This window comes from Centropristis striata, chromosome 17 (genome assembly GCF_030273125.1).
Source record: "Centropristis striata isolate RG_2023a ecotype Rhode Island chromosome 17, C.striata_1.0, whole genome shotgun sequence".
Classification (NCBI taxonomy): domain Eukaryota; kingdom Metazoa; phylum Chordata; class Actinopteri; order Perciformes; family Serranidae; genus Centropristis; species Centropristis striata.
Window position 1 is genome coordinate 23,710,060 of NC_081533.1, and position 24,234 is coordinate 23,734,293.

Consider the following 24,234-nt stretch of genomic DNA (forward strand, 5'->3'; position numbering starts at 1 on the left):
ATTTAATTTCCACACGATGCAGTATAGCAACTCACCTGTCATGTAAAACCAACAAAAGATATTTGGGGTATGCAATGTGTTCACTGCATTTGCATCTGAATTTTTATTTAAAACATGAATGAAATTGGCTCCACAGTCAAATTGTATGTTTATCCAGATACAATTCACACACAGTAGCATGTCTCTTACAAACATATTCTGCACTTTTCTGTATCTCATTGTGACCATTCATTTCCATGTGGGGATGCAAAATGGATGTTTTCGACACCTACAGAATGCAATTTTATGAAACCATAACCTTCTCTTTTTTCTCAGCTCCTCTGAATGCAGGAAGCTTCAGATCAACAGGACAAGATGAGACCAGTATCACTCTGCAGTGGAGTAAAGTGAACAATGTCAGCTATATTCTCCAGTTAAATGGTGCAGAGACAAACATCAGTGCACCAGATGGTGATGGACCAGTAACTCACACAGTCTCATCTCTCACTGCTGGAACTGAATACACATTCACTCTCTTCTCTGTGTTTGAGACCATCAGAAGCAGTGGAGTAAATATTACTGCAGTCACTGGTAAGATATTTAGTTTCCACACGATGCAGAATAGCAACTCACCTGTCATGTAAAAACAACAAAAGATATTTGGGGTATGCAATGTGTTCACTGCATTTGCATCTGAATTTTTATTTAAAAAATGAATGAAATTGGCTCCACAGTCAAATTGTATGTTTATCCAGATAAAATTCACACACAGTAGCATGTCTCTTACAAACATATACTGCACTTTTCTGTATCTCATTGTGACCATTCATTTCCATGTGGGGATGCAAAATGGATGTTTTCGACACCTACAGAATGCGATTTTATGAAACCATAACCTTTTCTTTTTTCTCAGCTCCTTTGAATGCAGGAAGCTTCAGATCAACAGGACAAAATGAGACCAGTATCACTCTGCAGTGGAGTAAAGTGAACAATGTCAGCTATATTCTCCAGTTAAATGGTGCAGAGACAAACATCAGTGCACCAGATGGTGATGGACCAGTAACTCACACAGTCTCATCTCTCACTGCTGGAACTGAATACACATTCACTCTCTTCTCTGTGTTTGAGACCATCAGAAGCAGTGGAGTAAATATTACTGCAGTCACTGGTAAGATATTTAATTTCCACACGATGCAGTATAGCAACTCACCTGTCATGTAAAACCAACAAAAGATATTTGGGGTATGCAATGTGTTCACTGCATTTGCATCTGAATTTTTATTTAAAAAGTTAATGAAATTGGCTCCACAGTCAAATTGTATGTTTATCCAGATAAAATTCACACACAGTAGCATGTCTCTTACAAACATATTCTGCACTTTTCTGTATCTCATTGTGACCATTCATTTCCATGAGGGGATGCAAAATCAATGTTTACGAGACCTACATGATGTGATTTTATGAAAACCATAACCTTCTCTTTTTTCTCAGCTCCTTTGAATGCAGGAAGCTTCAGATCAACAGGACAAAATGAGACCAGTATCACTCTGCAGTGGAGTAAAGTGAACAATGTCAGCTATATTCTCCAGTTAAATGGTGCAGAGACAAACATCAGTGCACCAGATGGAGATGGACCAGTAACTCACACAGTCTCATCTCTCACTGCTGGAACTGAATACACATTCACTCTCTTCTCTGTGTTTGAGACCATCAGAAGCAGTGGAGTAAATATTACTGCAGTCACTGGTAAGATATTTAGTTTCCACACGATGCAGAATAGCAACTCACCTGTCATGTAAAAACAACAAAAGATATTTGGGGTATGCAATGTGTTCACTGCATTTGCATCTGAATTTTTATTTAAAAAATGAATGAAATTGGCTCCACAGTCAAATTGTATGTTTATCCAGATAAAATTCACACACAGTAGCATGTCTCTTACAAACATATACTGCACTTTTCTGTATCTCATTGTGACCATTCATTTCCATGTGGGGATGCAAAATGGATGTTTTCGACACCTACAGAATGTGATTTTATGAAACCATAACCTTTTCTTTTTTCTCAGCTCCTTTGAATGCAGGAAGCTTCAGATCAACAGGACAAAATGAGACCAGTATCACTCTGCAGTGGAGTAAAGTGAACAATGTCAGCTATATTCTCCAGTTAAATGGTGCAGAGACAAACATCAGTGCACCAGATGGTGATGGACCAGTAACTCACACAGTCTCATCTCTCACTGCTGGAACTGAATACACATTCACTCTCTTCTCTGTGTTTGAGACCATCAGAAGCAGTGGAGTAAATATTACTGCAGTCACTGGTAAGATATTTAATTTCCACACGATGCAGTATAGCAACTCACCTGTCATGTAAAACCAACAAAAGATATTTGGGGTATGCAATGTGTTCACTGCATTTGCATCTGAATTTTTATTTAAAAAGTTAATGAAATTGGCTCCACAGTCAAATTGTATGTTTATCCAGATAAAATTCACACACAGTAGCATGTCTCTTACAAACATATTCTGCACTTTTCTGTATCTCATTGTGACCATTCATTTCCATGAGGGGATGCAAAATCAATGTTTACGAGACCTACATGATGTGATTTTATGAAAACCATAACCTTCTCTTTTTTCTCAGCTCCTTTGAATGCAGGAAGCTTCAGATCAACAGGACAAAATGAGACCAGTATCACTCTGCAGTGGAGTAAAGTGAACAATGTCAGCTATATTCTCCAGTTAAATGGTGCAGAGACAAACATCAGTGCACCAGATGGAGATGGACCAGTAACTCACACAGTCTCATCTCTCACTGCTGGAACTGAATACACATTCACTCTCTTCTCTGTGTTTGAGACCATCAGAAGCAGTGGAGTAAATATTACTGCAGTCACTGGTAAGATATTTAATTTCCACACGATGCAGAATAGCAACACACCTGTCATGTAAAACCAACAAAAGATATTTGGGGTATGCAATGTGTTCACTGCATTTGCATCTGAATTTTTATTTGAAAAATTAATGAAATTGGCTCCACAGTCAAATTGTATGTTTATCCAGATAAAATTCACACACAGTAGCATGTCTCTTACAAACATATACTGCACTTTTCTGTATCTCATTGTGACCATTCATTTCCATGTGGGGGTGCTAAATGGATGTTTTTGACACCTACAGAATGTGATTTTATGAAACAATAACCTTTTCTTTTTTCTCAGCTCCTTTGAATGCAGGAAGCTTCAGATCAACAGGACAAAATGAGACCAGTATCACTCTGCAGTGGAGTAAAGTGAACAATGTCAGCTATATTCTCCAGTTAAATGGTGCAGAGACAAACATCAGTGCACCAGATGGAGATGGACCAGTAACTCACACAGTCTCATCTCTCACTGCTGGAACTGAATACACATTCACTCTCTTCTCTGTGTTTGAGACCATCAGAAGCAGTGGAGTAAATATTACTGCAGTCACTGGTAAGATATTTAATTTCCACACGATGCAGAATAGCAACACACCTGTCATGTAAAACCAACAAAAGATATTTGGGGTATGCAATGTGTTCACTGCATTTGCATCTGAATTTTTATTTGAAAAATTAATGAAATTGGCTCCACAGTCAAATTGTATGTTTATCCAGATAAAATTCACACACAGTAGCATGTCTCTTACAAACATATACTGCACTTTTCTGTATCTCATTGTGACCATTCATTTCCATGTGGGGATGCAAAATGGATGTTTTCGACACCTACAGAATGTGATTTTATGAAACCATAACCTTTTCTTTTTTTCTCAGCTCCTTTGAATGCAGGAAGCTTCAGATCAACAGGACAAAATGAGACCAGTATCACTCTGCAGTGGAGTAAAGTGACCAATGTCAGCTATATTCTCCAGTTAAATGATGCAGAGACAAACATCAGTGCACCAGATGGAGATGGACCAGTAACTCACACAGTCTCATCTCTCACTGCTGGAACTGAATACACATTCACTCTCTTCTCTGTGTTTGAGACCATCAGAAGCAGTGGAGTAAATATTACTGCAGTCACTGGTAAGATATTTAGTTTCCACACGATGCAGAATAGCAACTCACCTGTCATGTAAAAACAACAAAAGATATTTGGGGTATGCAATGTGTTCACTGCATTTGCATCTGAATTTTTATTTAAAAAATTAATGAAATTGGCTCCACAGTCAAATTGTATGTTTATCCAGATAAAATTCACACACAGTAGCATGTCTCTTACAAACATATACTGCACTTTTCTGTATCTCATTGTGACCATTCATTTCCATGTCGGGATGCAAAATGGATGTTTTCGACACCTACAGAATGTGATTTTATGAAACCATAACCTTTTCTTTTTTCTCAGCTCCTTTGAATGCAGGAAGCTTCAAATCAACAGGACAAAATGAGACCAGTATCACTCTGCAGTGGAGTAAAGTGAACAATGTCAGCTATATTCTCCAGTTAAATGGTGCAGAGACAAACATCAGTGCACCAGATGGTGATGGACCAGTAACTCACACAGTCTCATCTCTCACTGCTGGAACTGAATACACATTCACTCTCTTCTCTGTGTTTGAGACCATCAGAAGCAGTGGAGTAAATATTACTGCAGTCACTGGTAAGATATTTAATTTCCACACGATGCAGTATAGCAACTCACCTGTCATGTAAAACCAACAAAAGATATTTGGGGTATGCAATGTGTTCACTGCATTTGCATCTGAATTTTTATTTAAAAAGTTAATGAAATTGGCTCCACAGTCAAATTGTATGTTTATCCAGATAAAATTCACACACAGTAGCATGTCTCTTACAAACATATTCTGCACTTTTCTGTATCTCATTGTGACCATTCATTTCCATGAGGGGATGCAAAATCAATGTTTACGAGACCTACATGATGTGATTTTATGAAAACCATAACCTTCTCTTTTTTCTCAGCTCCTTTGAATGCAGGAAGCTTCAGATCAACAGGACAAAATGAGACCAGTATCACTCTGCAGTGGAGTAAAGTGAACAATGTCAGCTATATTCTCCAGTTAAATGGTGCAGAGACAAACATCAGTGCACCAGATGGAGATGGACCAGTAACTCACACAGTCTCATCTCTCACTGCTGGAACTGAATACACATTCACTCTCTTCTCTGTGTTTGAGACCATCAGAAGCAGTGGAGTAAATATTACTGCAGTCACTGGTAAGATATTTAATTTCCACACGATGCAGAATAGCAACTCACCTGTCATGTAAAAACAACAAAAGATATTTGGGGTATGCAATGTGTTCACTGCATTTGCATCTGAATTTTTATTTAAAAAATTAATGAAATTGGCTCCACAGTCAAATTGTATGTTTATCCAGATAAAATTCACACACAGTAGCATGTCTCTTACAAACATATACTGCACTTTTCTGTATCTCATTGTGACCATTCATTTCCATGTGGGGATGCAACATGGATGTTTTCGACACCTACAGAATGTGATTTTATGAAACCATAACCTTTTCTTTTTTCTCAGCTCCTTTGAATGCAGGAAGCTTCAGATCAACAGGACAAAATGAGACCAGTATCACTCTGCAGTGGAGTAAAGTGAACAATGTCAGCTATATTCTCCAGTTAAATGGTGTAGAGACAAACATCAGTGCACCAGATGGTGATGGACCAGTAACTCACACAGTCTCATCTCTCACTGCTGGAACTGAATACACATTCACTCTCTTCTCTGTGTTTGAGACCGTCAGAAGCAGTGGAGTAAATATTACTGCAGTCACTGGTAAATATTTAATTTCCACACGATGCAGAATAGCAACACACCTGTCATGTAAAACCAACAAAAGATATTTGGGGTATGCAATGTGTTCACTGCATTTGCATCTGAATTTTTATTTGAAAAATTAATGAAATTGGCTCCACAGTCAAATTGTATGTTTATCCAGATAAAATTCACACACAGTAGCATGTCTCTTACAAACATATTCTGCACTTTTCTGTATCTCATTTTGACCATTCATTTCCATGTGGGGATGCCAAATGGATGTTTTCGACACCTACAGAATGTGATTTTATGAAACCATAACCTTTTCTTTTTTCTCAGCTCCTTTGAATGCAGGAAGCTTCAGATCAACAGGACAAAATGAGACCAGTATCACTCTGCAGTGGAGTAAAGTGAACAATGTCAGCTATATTCTCCAGTTAAATGGTGCAGAGACAAACATCAGTGCACCAGATGGTGATGGACCAGTAACTCACACAGTCTCATCTCTCACTGCTGGAACTGAATACACATTCACTCTCTTCTCTGTGTTTGAGACCATCAGAAGCAGTGGAGTAAATATTACTGCAGTCACTGGTAAGATATTTAATTTCCACACGATGCAGTATAGCAACTCACCTGTCATGTAAAACCAACAAAAGATATTTGGGGTATGCAATGTGTTCACTGCATTTGCATCTGAATTTTTATTTAAAAAGTTAATGAAATTGGCTCCACAGTCAAATTGTATGTTTATCCAGATAAAATTCACACACAGTAGCATGTCTCTTACAAACATATTCTGCACTTTTCTGTATCTCATTGTGACCATTCATTTCCATGAGGGGATGCAAAATCAATGTTTACGAGACCTACATGATGTGATTTTATGAAAACCATAACCTTCTCTTTTTTCTCAGCTCCTTTGAATGCAGGAAGCTTCAGATCAACAGGACAAAATGAGACCAGTATCACTCTGCAGTGGAGTAAAGTGAACAATGTCAGCTATATTCTCCAGTTAAATGGTGCAGAGACAAACATCAGTGCACCAGATGGAGATGGACCAGTAACTCACACAGTCTCATCTCTCACTGCTGGAACTGAATACACATTCACTCTCTTCTCTGTGTTTGAGACCATCAGAAGCAGTGGAGTAAATATTACTGCAGTCACTGGTAAGATATTTAATTTCCACACGATGCAGAATAGCAACACACCTGTCATGTAAAACCAACAAAAGATATTTGGGGTATGCAATGTGTTCACTGCATTTGCATCTGAATTTTTATTTGAAAAATTAATGAAATTGGCTCCACAGTCAAATTGTATGTTTATCCAGATAAAATTCACACACAGTAGCATGTCTCTTACAAACATATACTGCACTTTTCTGTATCTCATTGTGACCATTCATTTCCATGTGGGGATGCAAAATGGATGTTTTCGACACCTACAGAATGTGATTTTATGAAACCATAACCTTTTCTTTTTTCTCAGCTCCTTTGAATGCAGGAAGCTTCAGATCAACAGGACAAAATGAGACCAGTATCACTCTGCAGTGGAGTAAAGTGAACAATGTCAGCTATATTCTCCAGTTAAATGATGCAGAGACAAACATCAGTGCACCAGATGGAGATGGACCAGTAACTCACACAGTCTCATCTCTCACTGCTGGAACTGAATACACATTCACTCTCTTCTCTGTGTTTGAGACCATCAGAAGCAGTGGAGTAAATATTACTGCAGTCACTGGTAAGATATTTAGTTTCCACACGATGCAGAATAGCAACTCACCTGTCATGTAAAAACAACAAAAGATATTTGGGGTATGCAATGTGTTCACTGCATTTGCATCTGAATTTTTATTTAAAAAATTAATGAAATTGCCTCCACAGTCAAATTGTATGTTTATCCAGATAAAATTCACACACAGTAGCATGTCTCTTACAAACATATACTGCACTTTTCTGTATCTCATTGTGACCATTCATTTCCATGTGGGGATGCAAAATGGATGTTTTCGACACCTACAGAATGTGATTTTATGAAACCATAACCTTTTCTTTTTTCTCAGCTCCTTTGAATGCAGGAAGCTTCAAATCAACAGGACAAAATGAGACCAGTATCACTCTGCAGTGGAGTAAAGTGAACAATGTCAGCTATATTCTCCAGTTAAATGATGCAGAGACAAACATCAGTGCACCAGATGGTGATGGACCAGTAACTCACACAGTCTCATCTCTCACTGCTGGAACTGAATACACATTCACTCTCTTCTCTGTGTTTGAGACCATCAGAAGCAGTGGAGTAAATATTACTGCAGTCACTGGTAAGATATTTAATTTCCACACGATGCAGTATAGCAACTCACCTGTCATGTAAAACCAACAAAAGATATTTGGGGTATGCAATGTGTTCACTGCATTTGCATCTGAATTTTTATTTAAAAAGTGAATGAAATTGGCTCCACAGTCAAATTGTATGTTTATCCAGATAAAATTCACACACAGTAGCATGTCTCTTACAAACATATTCTGCACTTTTCTGTATCTCATTGTGACCATTCATTTCCATGAGGGGATGCAAAATCAATGTTTACGAGACCTACATGATGTGATTTTATGAAAACCATAACCTTCTCTTTTTTCTCAGCTCCTTTGAATGCAGGAAGCTTCAGATCAACAGGACAAAATGAGACCAGTATCACTCTGCAGTGGAGTAAAGTGAACAATGTCAGCTATATTCTCCAGTTAAATGGTGCAGAGACAAACATCAGTGCACCAGATGGAGATGGACCAGTAACTCACACAGTCTCATCTCTCACTGCTGGAACTGAATACACATTCACTCTCTTCTCTGTGTTTGAGACCATCAGAAGCAGTGGAGTAAATATTACTGCAGTCACTGGTAAGATATTTAATTTCCACACGATGCAGAATAGCAACTCACCTGTCATGTAAAAACAACAAAAGATATTTGGGGTATGCAATGTGTTCACTGCATTTGCATCTGAATTTTTATTTAAAAAATGAATGAAATTGGCTCCACAGTCAAATTGTATGTTTATCCAGATAAAATTCACACACAGTAGCATGTCTCTTACAAACATATACTGCACTTTTCTGTATCTCATTGTGACCATTCATTTCCATGTGGGGATGCAAAATGGATGTTTTCGACACCTACAGAATGTGATTTTATGAAACCATAACCTTTTCTTTTTTCTCAGCTCCTTTGAATGCAGGAAGCTTCAGATCAACAGGACAAAATGAGACCAGTATCACTCTGCAGTGGAGTAAAGTGAACAATGTCAGCTATATTCTCCAGTTAAATGGTGCAGAGACAAACATCAGTGCACCAGATGGTGATGGACCAGTAACTCACACAGTCTCATCTCTCACTGCTGGAACTGAATACACATTCACTCTCTTCTCTGTGTTTGAGACCGTCAGAAGCAGTGGAGTAAATATTTCTGCAGTCACAGGTAAATATTTAATTTCCACACGATGCAGAATAGCAACACACCTGTCATGTAAAACCAACAAAAGATATTTGGGGTATGCAATGTGTTCACTGCATTTGCATCTGAATTTTTATTTGAAAAATTAATGAAATTGGCTCCACAGTCAAATTGTATGTTTATCCAGATAAAATTCACACACAGTAGCATGTCTCTTACAAACATATTCTGCACTTTTCTGTATCTCATTGTGACCATTCATTTCCATGAGGGGATGCAAAATGGATGTTTTCGACGCCTACAGAATGTGATTTTATGAAACCATAACCTTCTCTTTTTTTCTCAGCTCCTCTGAATGTAGGAAGCTTCAGATCAACAGGACAAGATGAGACCAGTATCACTCTGCAGTGGAGTAAAGTGAACAATGTCAGCTATATTCTCCAGTTAAATGGTGCAGAGACAAACATCACTGCACCAGTTGGAGATGGACCAGTAACTCACACAGTCTCATCTCTCACTGCTGGAACTGAATACACATTCACTCTCTTCTCTGTGTTTGAGACCGTCAGAAGCCGTGGAGTAAATATTACTGCAGTCACTGGTAATACTGAAATTTCAAAAGACGCACTTTTGTAACTGAATGAACCATCACATATTTCTTTAGTTGTTACAGTGTAAAAACAAAATGAATTTTCTACGTCTGCCATGTTGTCTTTGAATGTCCTTTTTCTATACATACACAGTCCATGATTTTCAAATTGGGTATTTTATTGGTCAACACATCAAACTACTACATTTCCAAATTGCAATTAAGTTGAAGTACTCTGAATTATTAAGTGTCTCAGGTATTGTTCATTACATCTGTCTTGTCATATATGCACCATGATGCACTTTAGTTGAAAATAAGATTGTTGGAACATTTTTGCTAATACCAATATGTTTCTTTAAATGAAGTGTCTATAATAGCTGTCATAAGGCTTTAAAAAAGAAGAGATTTAAAATGGAGCAACTTTAACAGCCAGTTGGTGCATTTATATTTTCTTTCATAAAACACTTTGTAAAGGATATTCAATCCCTTCTGTTCTGCAGTCTCAGCTCCTCTGAATGCAGGAAGCTTCAGATCAACAGGACAAGACGAGACCAGTATCACTCTGCAGTGGAGTAAAGTGAACAATGTCAGCTATATTCTCCAGTTAAATGGTGCAGAGACAAACATCAGTGCACCAGATGGAGATGGACCAGTAACTCACACAGTCTCATCTCTCACTGCTGGAACTGAATACACATTCACTCTCTTCTCTGTGTTTGAGACCGTCAGAAGCAGTGGAGTAAACATTACTGCAGTCACTGGTAAGATACTTCAATTCATTATTAATAGTGCAGTGCCCGTAGGAAGTATGTATTCGTACATTACATGCCACACAACAACGTCTGTAACTCCATAAAACACTAACTTTTCATAAGGTACGCAAACCATTCAGCACATACACATTGAACATTGATATTGGTTGGAAACTATTCGAATATTATTGAAAAAGCGAACCTTGTAGCAAAACTTTAAAACTCCGAAAGATAGGTAGGCTAAATAGACTTACAGATGAGATGAGTCAGGCGTGGAAATCCAGAGCGAATTTGGTTACTGACCAGGTGTAGGCCTATCACACAATGGGGCGGAGCTCCGCTTAAACGCGTCCAATGGGAAACAGTGCAATGCTGCAACACGTCCTACATAAATAATGATGATATTTTGAAAAATGAAATCAAAAATCTTCAAAAACGAGGATGCACACCTTCATGCCATGCGCAAGCCACATATGTAATCTTAGGTCAGTCTGACTAACGGTCAGCAAGATATGCCCTAGACACACACACAGACGCTTCTTGCTTTATGGATAGATAGATACACTGTAGCAAGTTTCCAAAGCATGATTTCCTTTGCAACAGTGTAAAAATAACAGGTAAATGCTGTTAATAATATGTACCACTTGACAGCATACACAGTTTGGGATTCAAACAATGTAAAGATGTCACTTTTTACTCACTTCACCTAATAAAGTGGCCAGTGGGTGTATGCTGTCTGTCTCCCCTTTTTCTGTCCCTTGTAGCCAGCATCAAATTCTATTAATGTGGATTGCAAAAATGATGACAAAAACAATTTGGAAAACAAAAGTCAGCATTAAAGATTTTATTATATTGATACATTCACTTCTTTCTTTTTTTCTCAGCTCCTTTGAATGCAGGAAGCTTCAGGTCAACAGGACAAGATGAGACCAGTATCACTCTGCAGTGGAGTAAAGTGAACAATGTCAGCTATATTCTCCAGTTAAATGGTGCAGAGACAAACATCAGTGCACCAGATGGAGATGGACCAGTAACTCACACAGTCTCATCTCTCACTGTTGGAACTGAATACACATTCACTCTCTTCTCTGTGTTTGAGACCGTCAGAAGCAGTGGAGTAAACATTACTGCAGTCACTGGTAAGACTATTTTCTTTATTATTATACACTGAAACATGGTGGTAAAACAAAAATATTGTTAACAGCTATAATATTCACTCACTGTATCTGCACTTAATTTTAACTTAAAGGTGGAGTCTGAAAATTTGGAGAAAAATTGTTGATCTGACCCAAAGAAATTCAGCTCTTCCTTCAGTTTTCCTTCAGTATTTTAGCATTTGCCAAATTTAAAGTCTTTCTCGCTCCGACTGCCTTTCTCTTTGTACACCCATGTCTTTATCCCTGTCCTGTGCATGGACATGAATGGAAAAGTGTTTGTTTTACATTTACAGAGCCAGGGCTGTGTGTGGACTCTTTCTTGTTTTTTGAGGGGGTTTCGTGAGTGCAAACACTAAACAGACAGTTCGGAGACTGTGAGGAGATAATTGCTGAATTTTACAAAAAGTGTGTGGGATAAGAATGGCAGAATCCACCTTTTTCATTATATTTGCCTCCACAGTAAAAATTTACATTCACACAAAAAGATCAAATTCTATTTGTCCTATTAGTTCTGAATATTGTTTTCAAGTCAATTTTTGGTCTAAAATGGATTGTGAATAATTTAAGTTCAGTATAAAATGTGACACTTGGATTGACAAATATAATTATTTCCTATACAAACAGATTTATTGTCTTCTTTTTAACACCAAGAGAGCAAGAGTTCATAAAATAATTCACCGCTCTTTTCCTTCTCAGCTCCTCCAAACGCAGAAAACTTCAGATCAACAGGACAAGATGAGACCAGTATCACTCTGCAGTGGAGTAAAGTGAACAATGTCAGATATATTCTCAACTTTAATGGTGCAGAGACCAACATCAGTGCACCAGATGGAGATGGACCAGTAACTCACACAGTCTCATCTCTCACTGCTGGAACTGAATACACATTCACTCTCTTCTCTGTCTTTAAGAACCTCAGAAGCAGTGGAGTTATAATTTCTGCAGCCACTGGTAAGCTATATCTCTATTTAATGCATTTTTAAAAAGGCAAGCCTCGAATATTTTGTAGGTTGTTTTTGTTCTTTTTCCAATAAAAAAATTAATCATAGAAATAAACTGTAAACAGCCATTACTGTCGTGTTTCAGCTTTCCAATGGTCCTTGAACGGATCACATGTAATATGTTACACTTCCGTCAGAAAATCAGATAGAATCCTAAAATAGTGATATTGCCTCAGAATTACTTTACATGTATCATTAAAATATAACCAAACATTAATGATTTAGACTACTTTTATCATTTTAAAAACATTTACTTCTGGGCCACTGGGAAGCCATCACTCACATCCTGGAGATGAACAGTCACATGACCAATATTCAGTGATAATCAGATAAAACTGCAGGCTGTTTACACAGAGCAGAGAGGGAAAGACAAGTGAGGTTGTAAGTACAGGTTGTAAACATGTAAATAGCTTTCATAGTTTATTTTCCAGAAATTAGAATAAAATATTATATATATATATATATATATATATATATATTTCATATTTTATATGTTATTCTAATTCTGGAAAATAAACTATGAAAGAAATTTATTTTTCGCCTTTTCTGTTGTTATGCTTAATGGCATTATGACTTTTATGACAAAATAGAATTTATGCTTTACAGTATGAGTTTTATTCCTTGGCAACTATCATATTTTTCTCAAATTATTCTATTATTCTCAAATGGCTTGAAAAATATTGCATACAGCTGACATAAAGTAAAAACAAATCTCCCAGTAGAGCATGCCCCAAGAGCCCCCTAGATGCTTACAACATATGGCTCCACATCTGCGTAATACTGTTATTCTCTTTCATACATGTAAATATAACAGATGAAGAAACATATGAAAATGTACACACATATTAAGTAGTTACCAGGAAACAAATGAGGAATGAATGAGGATCTAACTTTTAGTGAACCTAGTTGATGATAATAATAATAATCACTGCCCCAATAATTTCCGAACGATATCGCCTTGGACTGTAAAGTAGGTAATGATGAATTACCAAAGAACAGATGAAGAGATCCTGTATTAATTATTTGAGATTAATAATTGGTTATATCTGGTAGCTGATGATAGTCACTGCTTCCCTCAGAACTCGTTCCTGATTAACTGCTAACTCATGATAGAAAAACGACTAGACATTACTCCCAAGTAAAGTGATACATAATACATATTTACTAGGTTGACAGTCATTACGTTAATACATTAACATATGATTACTTTATCCTTTTTTGTGCCCCATACTTAACCCTTTATCAGGCAAAGAACTATATTTGGCGACTTCAGTGCATATCAAAATTAGGTAATATTTCGAGAAAAAAGTAGCAAATTTACTAGATTAAAGTGGCAAATCTACAAGAAAAAAAGTTGCAGATTTAAAACATTTAAAGTGGCAAATTTGCCCGAAAAAGTCGCAGATTTACGAGAAAAAAAGTGGGAAAAAAAGCAACTTTTTTTCTCGCAGATTCACCACTTTAAATCTAATAAATCTGCACATCTTTTTCTCATAGATTTGCCACTTTAAATCTAATAAATCTGCACTTTTTTTCTCGTAGATTCACCACTTTAAATCTCATAAATCTGCAAATTTTTTCTCGTAGATTTGCCACTTTAATCTTGTAAACTTTTTCCTCAAAATATGACCCTCCTCCCTAGGGTGCTTATGTTGGTTTTTTTTACACATTCTGACCGTATGTAATATCCTCCAATATTCTCTAGGGTTGAAATTTGGAATTTGCAAGTATGTTAATGAGTGCCCTATTAAGGGTTAAGAAGTATTGTTTCATCTAATGTTGGTTTTATTCGAGATTTTTAAGTGTTATTCAGAAAATGTCTTATCTTAAAATATCAATATCTTCATATTCTTCTTTCCATGTAAACAAACACCATCTTGCCAAAACTTCTGTGACTCTACTACAACAAAAGGGCCTCGTAAGTATATCCATTCGTCACACTTTTAACATAATCCTGAGGTTTTACAGCTTGATTTTAATTTATATTATGTTTATCTCAGATTTCTTGTATTTGTAAACCATTATTCTGTTGGTAGTAGAAACTCATGTTTATAACAAAAATCTATGTTAATATAAATCCAGAGAACAAACCCCTGCTTTATGATTTGATGTATAGAACATTTTTTAATGTATTATATCTATAAATAATAGTACTTATAGGTTTATGTCAGCATTTTATATACAGTTATTTTCAATGATGTTGAATATTATATAAATGAAATACATTGTGTATTGTTATATATGTAACATTGTGCATTTATGTCAACAGATTATGTTGTTGGATTGAATGTGAAATTAAAGTCATTTACTGAGCTGTCAGACACGGACATCCAAAATGTGCTGACGGAGGTGAGACTAGCTGCTGTTTCAGTTTGTCATAACCATTCAAGTAATCCAGAAATTGTTTTGTTCTGTATTAATTTTTCTTCTATTGTGTGTTCTTTGCCTTTTTAAAAAAAAATCTAGCTCTTCAGACAATATGGATTGCCAGCGTCCATGACCCTGAATATTCATTCTGTTCAGAGGAACGAAACCACTGATCCAACTTAAATACCTTATAAATTTGAAAACAAGAGGATCAAGCGTGTGTTGGTGTGTTGGAGGCAATGTGGCTCAATGGAAGCAAATCATTTCCAATGATTCAATGGTTCGATTTCTGGAACTATCCCAAACTTTGTATTAGTAGTATATTAGTATTTTATTTGTGTGTGTGTGTGTGTGTGTGTGTGTGTGTGTGTGTGTGTGTGTGTGTGTTTTATTTTCATGTGACTTTATACAACTTTACTTTCTGCACATTCCCAAAATAAATCTGCTGTAACTTTCTTCTGTTTCCCTGCTAAGAAACTGCTTATAGCTGTATAATCTATTTGTTTTGTCAGTGTTATTGTTTTTATTGTTTTTATTGTTATAGTATTGTGATAATGTGTGTGAATGTCAGAGGTGGAGGAGTGATTTTTTTTTGTAAAAGTACTTTTACTACACTAAAAAATATTCTGTTACAAGTAGAAGTCCTGCTTTGAAAATCCAACTTAAGAAAAAACATGCAAAATATCCTGTGTGACAATTAAATTACATTTTACTCGGATATATTTATATATATGAGTATATAATACATATATATTATCTAAAAGCTCGATTTTACTGTTGTGGGTAGAGCTCATTTTATACAAGACTGCAAGTAGCGATTATTTTCATTCTATATAATTAATGTGTTGATTGATTATCATCTATCTATAGATAGATAGATAGATAGATAGATAGATAGATAGATAGATGCCCATCTCTATAATGCAATGTATAATTATAGCTATAAGCACACATAAATTATACTGTGAATTACTCAAAGTGGTCATTGGGTTTTAAGTGAAGTAATTAAGTGATATAATCATATTATAATGCATTATATCAGAGGTTATAATTCAATATAAAATGATGATGTATTACAACACTTGTATGAGTTTTATGTTTTTTATGTTTATGTAAGTTTTATGAATAATAATGTGTATTTATAATGTAACCCAACATTTTAATTTGTAAGATAACAAGTAACTTAAGCTGTCAGATAAATGTAGTACTCTAAAAGGTACAATATTGTACTTATCATGAAGGAATAGTAGAAAACGATTGAAAATAATGAGTCAAATACTCAAGTAAAGTGCTAAGACCTTAAATTTATACTTAAGTACAGTACTCAAATAAATGCACTTAGCTTTCACCTTACATAATAATATGAGATAAGATATTAATTTAGGTTTTATATTTTCCCTTGTATGTTTCTGTTTGAAACAAACGGCCCTAGAATGTGAAAGAGTGCTGAATGTGACTGAGCTTTATTCAAGTACTTCTTTGGTGTTGCTCAGTTCAATACAAAACAACACAAATACAACACTATTATATAATACAATACAAAGAAATTCTGCACAATACAGCCCCAGTGAGGCACCTGACCCGGCATTACTCCTCCCACCCTGGAACAACATGGTGGTTGCAAAGCTCTGGAGATAAAAAAAAAAAAAAAGAAAAGTCCCAGAGGGAGTGGTATCAGTGAAAGCAGGAGGACTTTGGCTTCCCAACCAGAGTGCCGGTGTATGCCTTTGCTACCTCAGAGGTCACGTTTCACATTCAACGACAAGGTAAGACCACGACAAATTATCAGATGGGTATCTAGCTTTTTGAACAAAGAGTTGTGTTTCCTTTTTTATCTTGTGCCAGGCTGGTTCGTCCTGTTTGTATATGAAGCCATTAGTATTGATCCCCTGGTGTGGTGTACAATGAAGTTTGGGAGGTTGGGTACAAAAAAAACATGCAGCATAATACATGTTTGGATTTGGATTTGAATGCATGAAATCAATCCATGTTTGAAGCTAAAAGCAGTTCTTGAGAATGAGTGAAAGGCTGAGTCATGCAACTGTGCAGTTGGACTTTGGCCGGTAAAGTTTATAATTATTTAAAGTTAATGATTAGGAAGTTCAGATGTTTCTAAATTCTGGGTTTTTTTTCAGCAATTGCATGGCAAGCACTTCTCTGTTCTCTAAACTGCTGGGAAACCCCCTTATTGTCAGTATACATAGAGAAGCCATACGTCTTCTGAATGCTCTAGGTCTCTAGTTTATGGTTGTAAAGTTTGATGAGGCTGTGATTATCCTAGAGGTCACAGCAACTCATTTGATACAGAGAGGTCCAGACTCAAGAAATACCCTCAACATGATGAACTGGCTACAACTGATGACTAACATCATCCCACATGAAAAAAACTGGGCTCATTTAATTCACAAGAGTCTCAGCAATGTATGTAATTCAAAGCCTGTTTAGTGACCAGAGTATGCAGAAATATTCACATACAGAAGGTGAAAATAGCACATTTTAATGTGTGAGAAAATTGCATGCCTTAAACTGCATGTTATCAGCATAAAGCAGCCGTGTATGTAAAGAGGAGACTTGTGGGAACACAGAGAGCCCATTTTCATTCAGATCTCATGATGTCAGAGGTCACATGACCACTGAAAATCGCTATGGCAATTTAAAAAAAAATAGCCCAACTTTATTCAACTTAAATACCGACAATTTCCCACATGATATTCGGATATGTTTGGTACCAATGGAGTCCTTAGATCTTCAAGTTTCATATGTATATCTCTAAAATTGAGGTCAGGCCTTCAAAAAAAGTTTGGTCGTGTATACAACTGAAGCAATAATTTGATCATCCTTTTTGACATACAGTATATTCAATAACAAATAGTAAAAAGACAAAATATTTCATGGTAAAAGTGATGAACTTTGAGGTTTTTTGTAAATATACACTTAGATTTATGAATATAATGCATTTGGTTTTACACAACATCCTAACTTTTTTGGAAGAAGGTTGTATACATTTTTTTTTTTTTTTTAACGGAAAACACTGCTTATTTGTATGTATTTCTAATTTCTCAAAAATTTGCATTTATTTTACATTGATCTTCTTCTTTCTTGTTTTCCGAGGTCATGGCTTCCCCCAGCGTTCTCCTGTCAGAGGTGCAGTTTCAGTGTTGCATCTGTCAGGAGGTTTTCTCTGAGCCTGTCTCCATCCCCTGCGGTCACAGCTTCTGTTTCACCTGCATCACATCACACTGGGACGACAGCCATGCTGTCAGCTGTCCCAAATGTCAGACCGTCTTTGAGGGTCGTCCAGAGCTGTGTGAAAACACCTTTGCGAAGGAAATGTCAGAGCAGATCAGAGCGAGAAGGCAGAATGGCGGGATGTCAATTTCAGGGAAATTTATATATTGCGATGTGTGTGTGGGAACGCAAACAAAAGCCCTGAAGTCCTGCCTTGTATGTCTGACCTCTTATTGTGAGAGTCATCTGGAGCCACACCTGAGAGTTGCCACCTTAAAGATTCATAAGCTGATTGAACCTGTGGCCATGCTGGAGAACCGGATGTGTAAAAGGCACCAAAGGCTCCTGGAGCTGTTCTGCAGGAGTGACCAGAGGTGTGTGTGTGTTCTGTGCACTGAGACCGACCACCGCTGTCACGACACCGTCCCAGTGGAGCGAGAGAGTCAAGAGAAGAAGGTCAGGTCCTAAACTCCTCATCATCATTATATCACCATCCCATCGAATGCATTAGCATCCACTGATTGTGAGTTTTTTTGGTTTAACTGGTTGTGATGTTCAGGCTCAGATGAAAAGGATCGAGGCTGATGTGCAGCAGATGATCCTGGAGAGACTGCAGAAAGTGGAGGAGATCAAACAGTCTGTGGAGCTCAGTAAAGTCAGTCGACACAAGGCATTGTTCTCGCTTTAGATCCGGTAGTTGCAAAAAGCATAGTTAACTTATAGTTAACTTATAATAGATGAGCAATAAAGTATATTTTAATATCAATAAGCAAACAAAATAAAATTAATAAAGGCATGGCAAAGACATAATGGGTGGGTCATGGGTGTTTGTAATGCCATTATTAACACTCATATAAGCTTATAAACACACAATAATGTTAATAAGCATCTTGTAAGGACTTACAAGGGCCTTATTACTTGTTAATTAATGGTTATTACAAGGACCTTAATATCAAGCGTTACCCACTTTTTCAGTGGAGAGAGACTTTAAACAATCAGCTGTGTCTTTGTCATCCAATGTCTTCAGGAAAACTCAAAGAGGGACATAGTGGAAAGCATGGAGGTCTTCTCTGCTCTGGTTCAGTCCTTGGAGAGACGTCAGGCTGAGCTGGTCGAGGTGATCCAGAGGAAGCAGGCAGCAGCAGAGCAGAGGGCGGAGAGACTCATCACAGAGCTGGAGCTGGAAATCACTGAGCTGGAGAGAAAGAGAACTGAGATGGAGCAGCTTTCTCACACTGAGGACCACCTCCACCTGCTGCAGGTCAGGAGTCTCCTCACAGTAAGATATCTGATATTTGATCCATCCAGAAACAGAGATGCTAGTATGAAGTTGTTGTTGGTGTTTTTCATTCTTATTCCTACACTGTAATAAATTATGTAGTCATTTCATTTTACTCAATATATTTGAGTAAATATGAGTTTAATTTATTAAATATAAATGTCTTCTTGATTTTGAGGCAGTTGTTTAAGTAACTTTAATATAAAAATGTTTGAGATAGAATCTACTTATTTTGACCACATTAAATATAATCTTTATGTGTATGTAATTCTAAATCAAGAGAATTTTGAATGAATCCAACACAATAGAATGAGTTTTTAATTGACAGGCACTTCCTGTTAAGTTGTTATTAACTCAACTTGTAACGTAGTTAGATTTAATTAATAATATTGCATGCAATCTGTTGCCTCAATTTTATTGAGTAGCTATTGTTTATCTTTTTTTTTCAGTGTATCTAATTGTATCTTCTCTGCCTTTTTCTCTCATAATTGACTTGCTGTGTCAGAGGTTTCCAGCTCTGAGTTCTCCTCGGTCTGCCAAAGCCTGCTCTGACATCATGGTCCACTCAGACACATGTTTGAGGACTGTGAGGACAGCAGTGGCCAACATTGAACAGCAGCTGCAATCAGCTTTGAAAAAGCTTTCCATTCAAGGTCAACTTCTAAAAAGATTTTTCATCAGCACATCATTCTGTAACAAACTGCCACTCTTATTTCTCAGGAAAGTTCAGCCCAAAATCAAAATTACATATTTTTCCTCATACCTGTAGTGCTATTTATGAATCTAGATTGTTTTGGTGTGAGTTGCTAAATGTTGATATCAGCTGTAGAGATTTCTGCCTTTTCATATCCTTTTGAATATATTGGTACTAGATGGCACTTGACTTTTGGTGCTCAAAGCATCAATAAACAAATTACACTTTACAGAAATCCTTAAAATAATCCACGGACATTGTTTTAGGAACTTTTGTTCTTTCTACCAAACTACACCTGCCAAATGTACCACTGTGCAGAAAAAAAAGCATGCATCGACGCGGTTAACATAAAGTTTGAATAATTTTGTTTTCAGACACAATCCTCTGTTAATTGTAGTTTCATTTTCATTCTGATATGTTTGGAAGAGATTCATTATTTATCATCAGAATATATACACTTTATCTGTCCATATTAAATCACATTGTCACAATCATTTCATGGAAAGAGGTAAAAAAAATATTTTATTCCAACTTTATGAGTGACTGTGTACTTTATTGATGAGAGGAAAGGCTCATGCTCATAACAGCACAAGATGTAAACATTAATGGCATCTTCCTCAAATGAGCTATAAGTAGATGCACTTTCCTCTGCACAGTGATACAGCTGGTGGTAGTAGTTCAGTAGAAATAAAATAGTTCCATAAAACTATTCTCAAAAAAGTCTGTGGATAATCCTGAGTAACCAGATTATGATTTCTGGAAAGAAGAAGTTTTTCCACAAATTTACATCCTGTTCAAGAGAAGTTAAAAACCTCTACAATCGATATCTGTAACACCGTAAAGCAACGTAGATAGATAAAAAAGCACTCCAGGTAATATGTATTTATGATTATGGGATCTGTCCTTAATGTTACAATCACAGATTCACGACATAAATGATATTTGTTTAATTTAGAATCATGTCCTTTCATTAATTTACAGAGCATGACAAGATGCAAAAGTATGCAGGTACAGTTGGATCATTCAGCACCTTTCACTCCTCCCTCTCTCTCTCTCTCTCTCTCTCTCTCTCTCTCTCTAAAATAACAATAAAACATACCTTGAAAGACTCCAAAAGATTCTATATCAATGAGAATAATGCAAAAAATCCCACTGAAAAAAACGTGATTTATAAGCTGTCATTACATGTGAGAAGATTTTCACTTGATGAACTGTTTTGTTTTTTTTAATAATGGTTTAATTTATACAGTTTCCATCACAAATTCTCTCTTCTATTTGCTTGTTGCTTCCAAACTACAGTTTTATTGCTTAGTTGCCTCAGCTCTTATATGTCATAAGACAACGATCAAAACATCCAAATCATATGTGCACAGTTTGTCAAAGGGAGAGTACAGTGTATCATGACAAGGGCATAACCAAGGCATGATCAAGTTAACCCTTAATAGGGCACTCATTGAAATACTTGCAAATTCCAAATTTCAATCCTAGAGAATATTGGAGGATATTACATACAGCCAGAATGTGTAAAAAAATAAAACATACGGACCTGGGGGAGAGGGGTAATATTTTGAGAAAAACGTTTACGAGGTTAAAGTGGCAAATTTACAAGAAAAAAATTTGCAGATTTATGAGATTTAAAGTGGTGAATCTGCGAGAAAAAAGTTATTTTTTCCACACTTTTTTCTTGTAAATCTGCAACTTTTTTCGTGCAGATTTGTCACTTTAAATCTCTTAAATCTGTGACTTTTTTTCTTGTAGATTTGCCACTTTAATCTAGTAAATTCGCAACTTTTTTCTCGAAATATTGATGATATCCACTGAAGTTACCAAATATAGTTCTTCGCCTGATAAAGGGTTAAGGTTCCATATAAACTATGTCTGTCTCCAGTCGATGTTCATCTGGACCCCAGGACAGCCAACCCTTGGCTGGTTCTGTCAGAGGATGGGAGACAGATCTGGGATGGAGATGTTGAACAGAACCTGGTGGACTTACCAGAGCGTTTCGACATGGCACCATGTGTCCTCGCTACCAGGGTAAATACAGAGTTGGTTTGTATGTGTAGGGAAGCTTCTGCTTCACTCTCTGAGAAAATGAACAATGACTTGAGACTGTCTTGGTCTGCAGGGTTTCACCACAGGGAGGCACTACTGGGAGGTTGACGTGGGAGACAAAACAGCCTGGGACTTGGGTGTGGCTCGACAGTCAGTCAACAGGAAGGGTGTGGTCACACTGTGTCCAGAGGACGGTTATTGGACTGTTTGTTTGAGGAAGGGCAGTGAGTACCGGGCATGTGCAACTCAGGCAGAGATACTGTGTCTCCCTCAGAGGCCACAGGTTGTTGGGGTGTTTTTGGATTATGAGGACGGGACAGTGTCCTTCTATGATGCAGAGGCCAAGTCCCACATCTATTCTTTTACACAAACCCAGTTCACTGAGGCCATTTTTCCTTTTTTTAACCCAGATATGTGTGACAACGCCAGCAACAAGTCACCACTTATCATCCGCCCTGTCAGTGGAGTCAATGGAGGCGGGGATTTAGATGACATCACAATATGATGTGAAATGTATATTCAGTGTCTGTTTTTATGTTGTTGTTGTTGTATTTTATTTTTAAGATCACATATTGTAGTTTTTTGTTTGTTTATAAAAAGGCAGGTCATAGTGCTATATAAATACTATGAAAGTATCTTAACCGATCAATCCACAGAGAAATGCACACAACCTGTATTCAGAAACTCTCAACGAGCTGTCAGGACTTCTATAAGGTTGTGATGTCATAACTTTACTCTATAGATGGACAGATTAAGAGAAAATTGTCCAAGACATGTCTTGTCTCAGGAACACACTCTTGCAAGATCTGGCAACACAGATAGCATTAACTTAACCATTTTAAGCTAACGTAAACTCAGGTTCACAAGCAAAAGTTTTGTAATGCTCATGTTTTTTTAATATTAAACCATATAAACATGTTTTAATAGAAACCAAAATACAAGTATGAACCTTAAATTGAGTCCAATGTGCTCTCTCTAAACCACATAAAACTGCTCTCTCTGTTGATATGAACACTTTTTTTTACACCATTTGTAAATCGATATGAATCAGTTGTAAATTCATTCAATTTGTGTTATATCCACAACAATAACTACTTTCACACATGACTCATACATATCCTGTTTCTGACTCTGCCCCCTCCCTTAATAAACTGTTGTCTCTGTTGTATATGCTTACTTACTTCTCCTCCTTTTTCTTATCTTCCCTTTGCTCATGCTCTCTTAAAAAGTAGCACATTAAGCACAGATCTTAGACCTGCCTCACTCTAGTAATAGCCACCCTCAGTCATTAAAGGCTAACCACAAAGCTGACTTCAGACCACGTCTTAGATTGCACAATCTGTTGGTTGCTAATCAGATTAGAGCAGATGGGATTAGCCTCAAGGCAGATGGAGCCCTGAGACAGACTTCAGGATCGAGTCTTGGTTGGAGGTATTATACACACATAGAGTACTGTACACTTACAGGTATATCGCCGGACTAAATGCATGCACATGAACACACAGTGATTGCAAATCATCATTTCACACTCTTGTAAATTCCAGAAAGAAATTGGGAATAAGGAAAAATTGCTGTGAAGAGAGAGTTTGGGAAAGAAGGAAGGAGGAAGGGATGAAGAGGGATTAAAACCGATATCATTTGAGCACAGGGTGGAGACATGTAGAGAGCCTACCTACATGTTACTCTGAACACGATGCTAAAACAAGAACACACATCTTTCCAAGCTGTTAAACCTCTTTGGATGCTCAACAGACGAGGGTAAGTTGCATATTTTGTTAGTATCAATGTTGATTTCTGTAACTGTGGTAGGGGGAATGATGCAAACCACTGTTCTAGCAGTGGGATTCCTGGTGTTTATCACTTATTGTGCAGCAATGTAGACCTTAAAACAGGAAAGACATTTAACAAT

The 24,234-nt window shown here is 36.8% G+C and overlaps 2 protein-coding genes across 2 annotated transcripts in view; both read left to right on the forward strand.

The window, feature by feature from the left end:
- Nucleotides 1-11,775, forward strand: part of LOC131989226 (receptor-type tyrosine-protein phosphatase H-like) — a 51,666-nt gene extending 39,891 nt beyond the window's left edge. Inside the window, exons 8-12 of the mRNA XM_059354416.1 lie at nucleotides 3,781-4,035; nucleotides 4,358-4,612; nucleotides 5,513-5,767; nucleotides 10,296-10,556; nucleotides 11,432-11,775. Coding sequence (XP_059210399.1) covers nucleotides 3,781-4,035; nucleotides 4,358-4,612; nucleotides 5,513-5,767; nucleotides 10,296-10,556; nucleotides 11,432-11,718 — 1,313 coding nt within the window. The 3' untranslated portion in view covers nucleotides 11,719-11,775. The remainder of the gene's footprint in view (nucleotides 1-3,780; nucleotides 4,036-4,357; nucleotides 4,613-5,512; nucleotides 5,768-10,295; nucleotides 10,557-11,431) is intronic.
- A 4,956-nt stretch (nucleotides 11,776-16,731) lies between these two features.
- Nucleotides 16,732-23,591, forward strand: LOC131989021 (E3 ubiquitin-protein ligase TRIM39-like). The gene is made up of 8 exons (XM_059354180.1): nucleotides 16,732-16,838; nucleotides 18,184-18,756; nucleotides 18,860-18,955; nucleotides 19,328-19,561; nucleotides 20,085-20,232; nucleotides 21,255-21,281; nucleotides 22,162-22,307; nucleotides 22,399-23,591. Exons 1-8 carry the CDS (start codon nucleotides 16,794-16,796, stop codon nucleotides 22,828-22,830), a joined length of 1,701 nt encoding a protein of 566 aa, XP_059210163.1. The 5' UTR covers nucleotides 16,732-16,793; the 3' UTR covers nucleotides 22,831-23,591.
- Nucleotides 23,592-24,234: the final 643 nt, after the last annotated feature.

Bases quoted from the DNA above. Each gene is read 5' to 3' on its own strand.
- LOC131989021 (XM_059354180.1), top strand. From the start codon at position 16,794: ATGCCTTTGCTACCTCAGAGGTCACGTTTCACATTCAACGACAAG. The intron at 16,839-18,183 runs GTAAGACCACGA...TTGTTTTCCGAG, and splicing joins GTTTCACATTCAACGACAAG to GTCATGGCTTCCCCCAGCGT. The intron at 20,233-21,254 runs GTCAACTTCTAA...ATTAATTTACAG, and splicing joins GAAAAAGCTTTCCATTCAAG to AGCATGACAAGATGCAAAAG.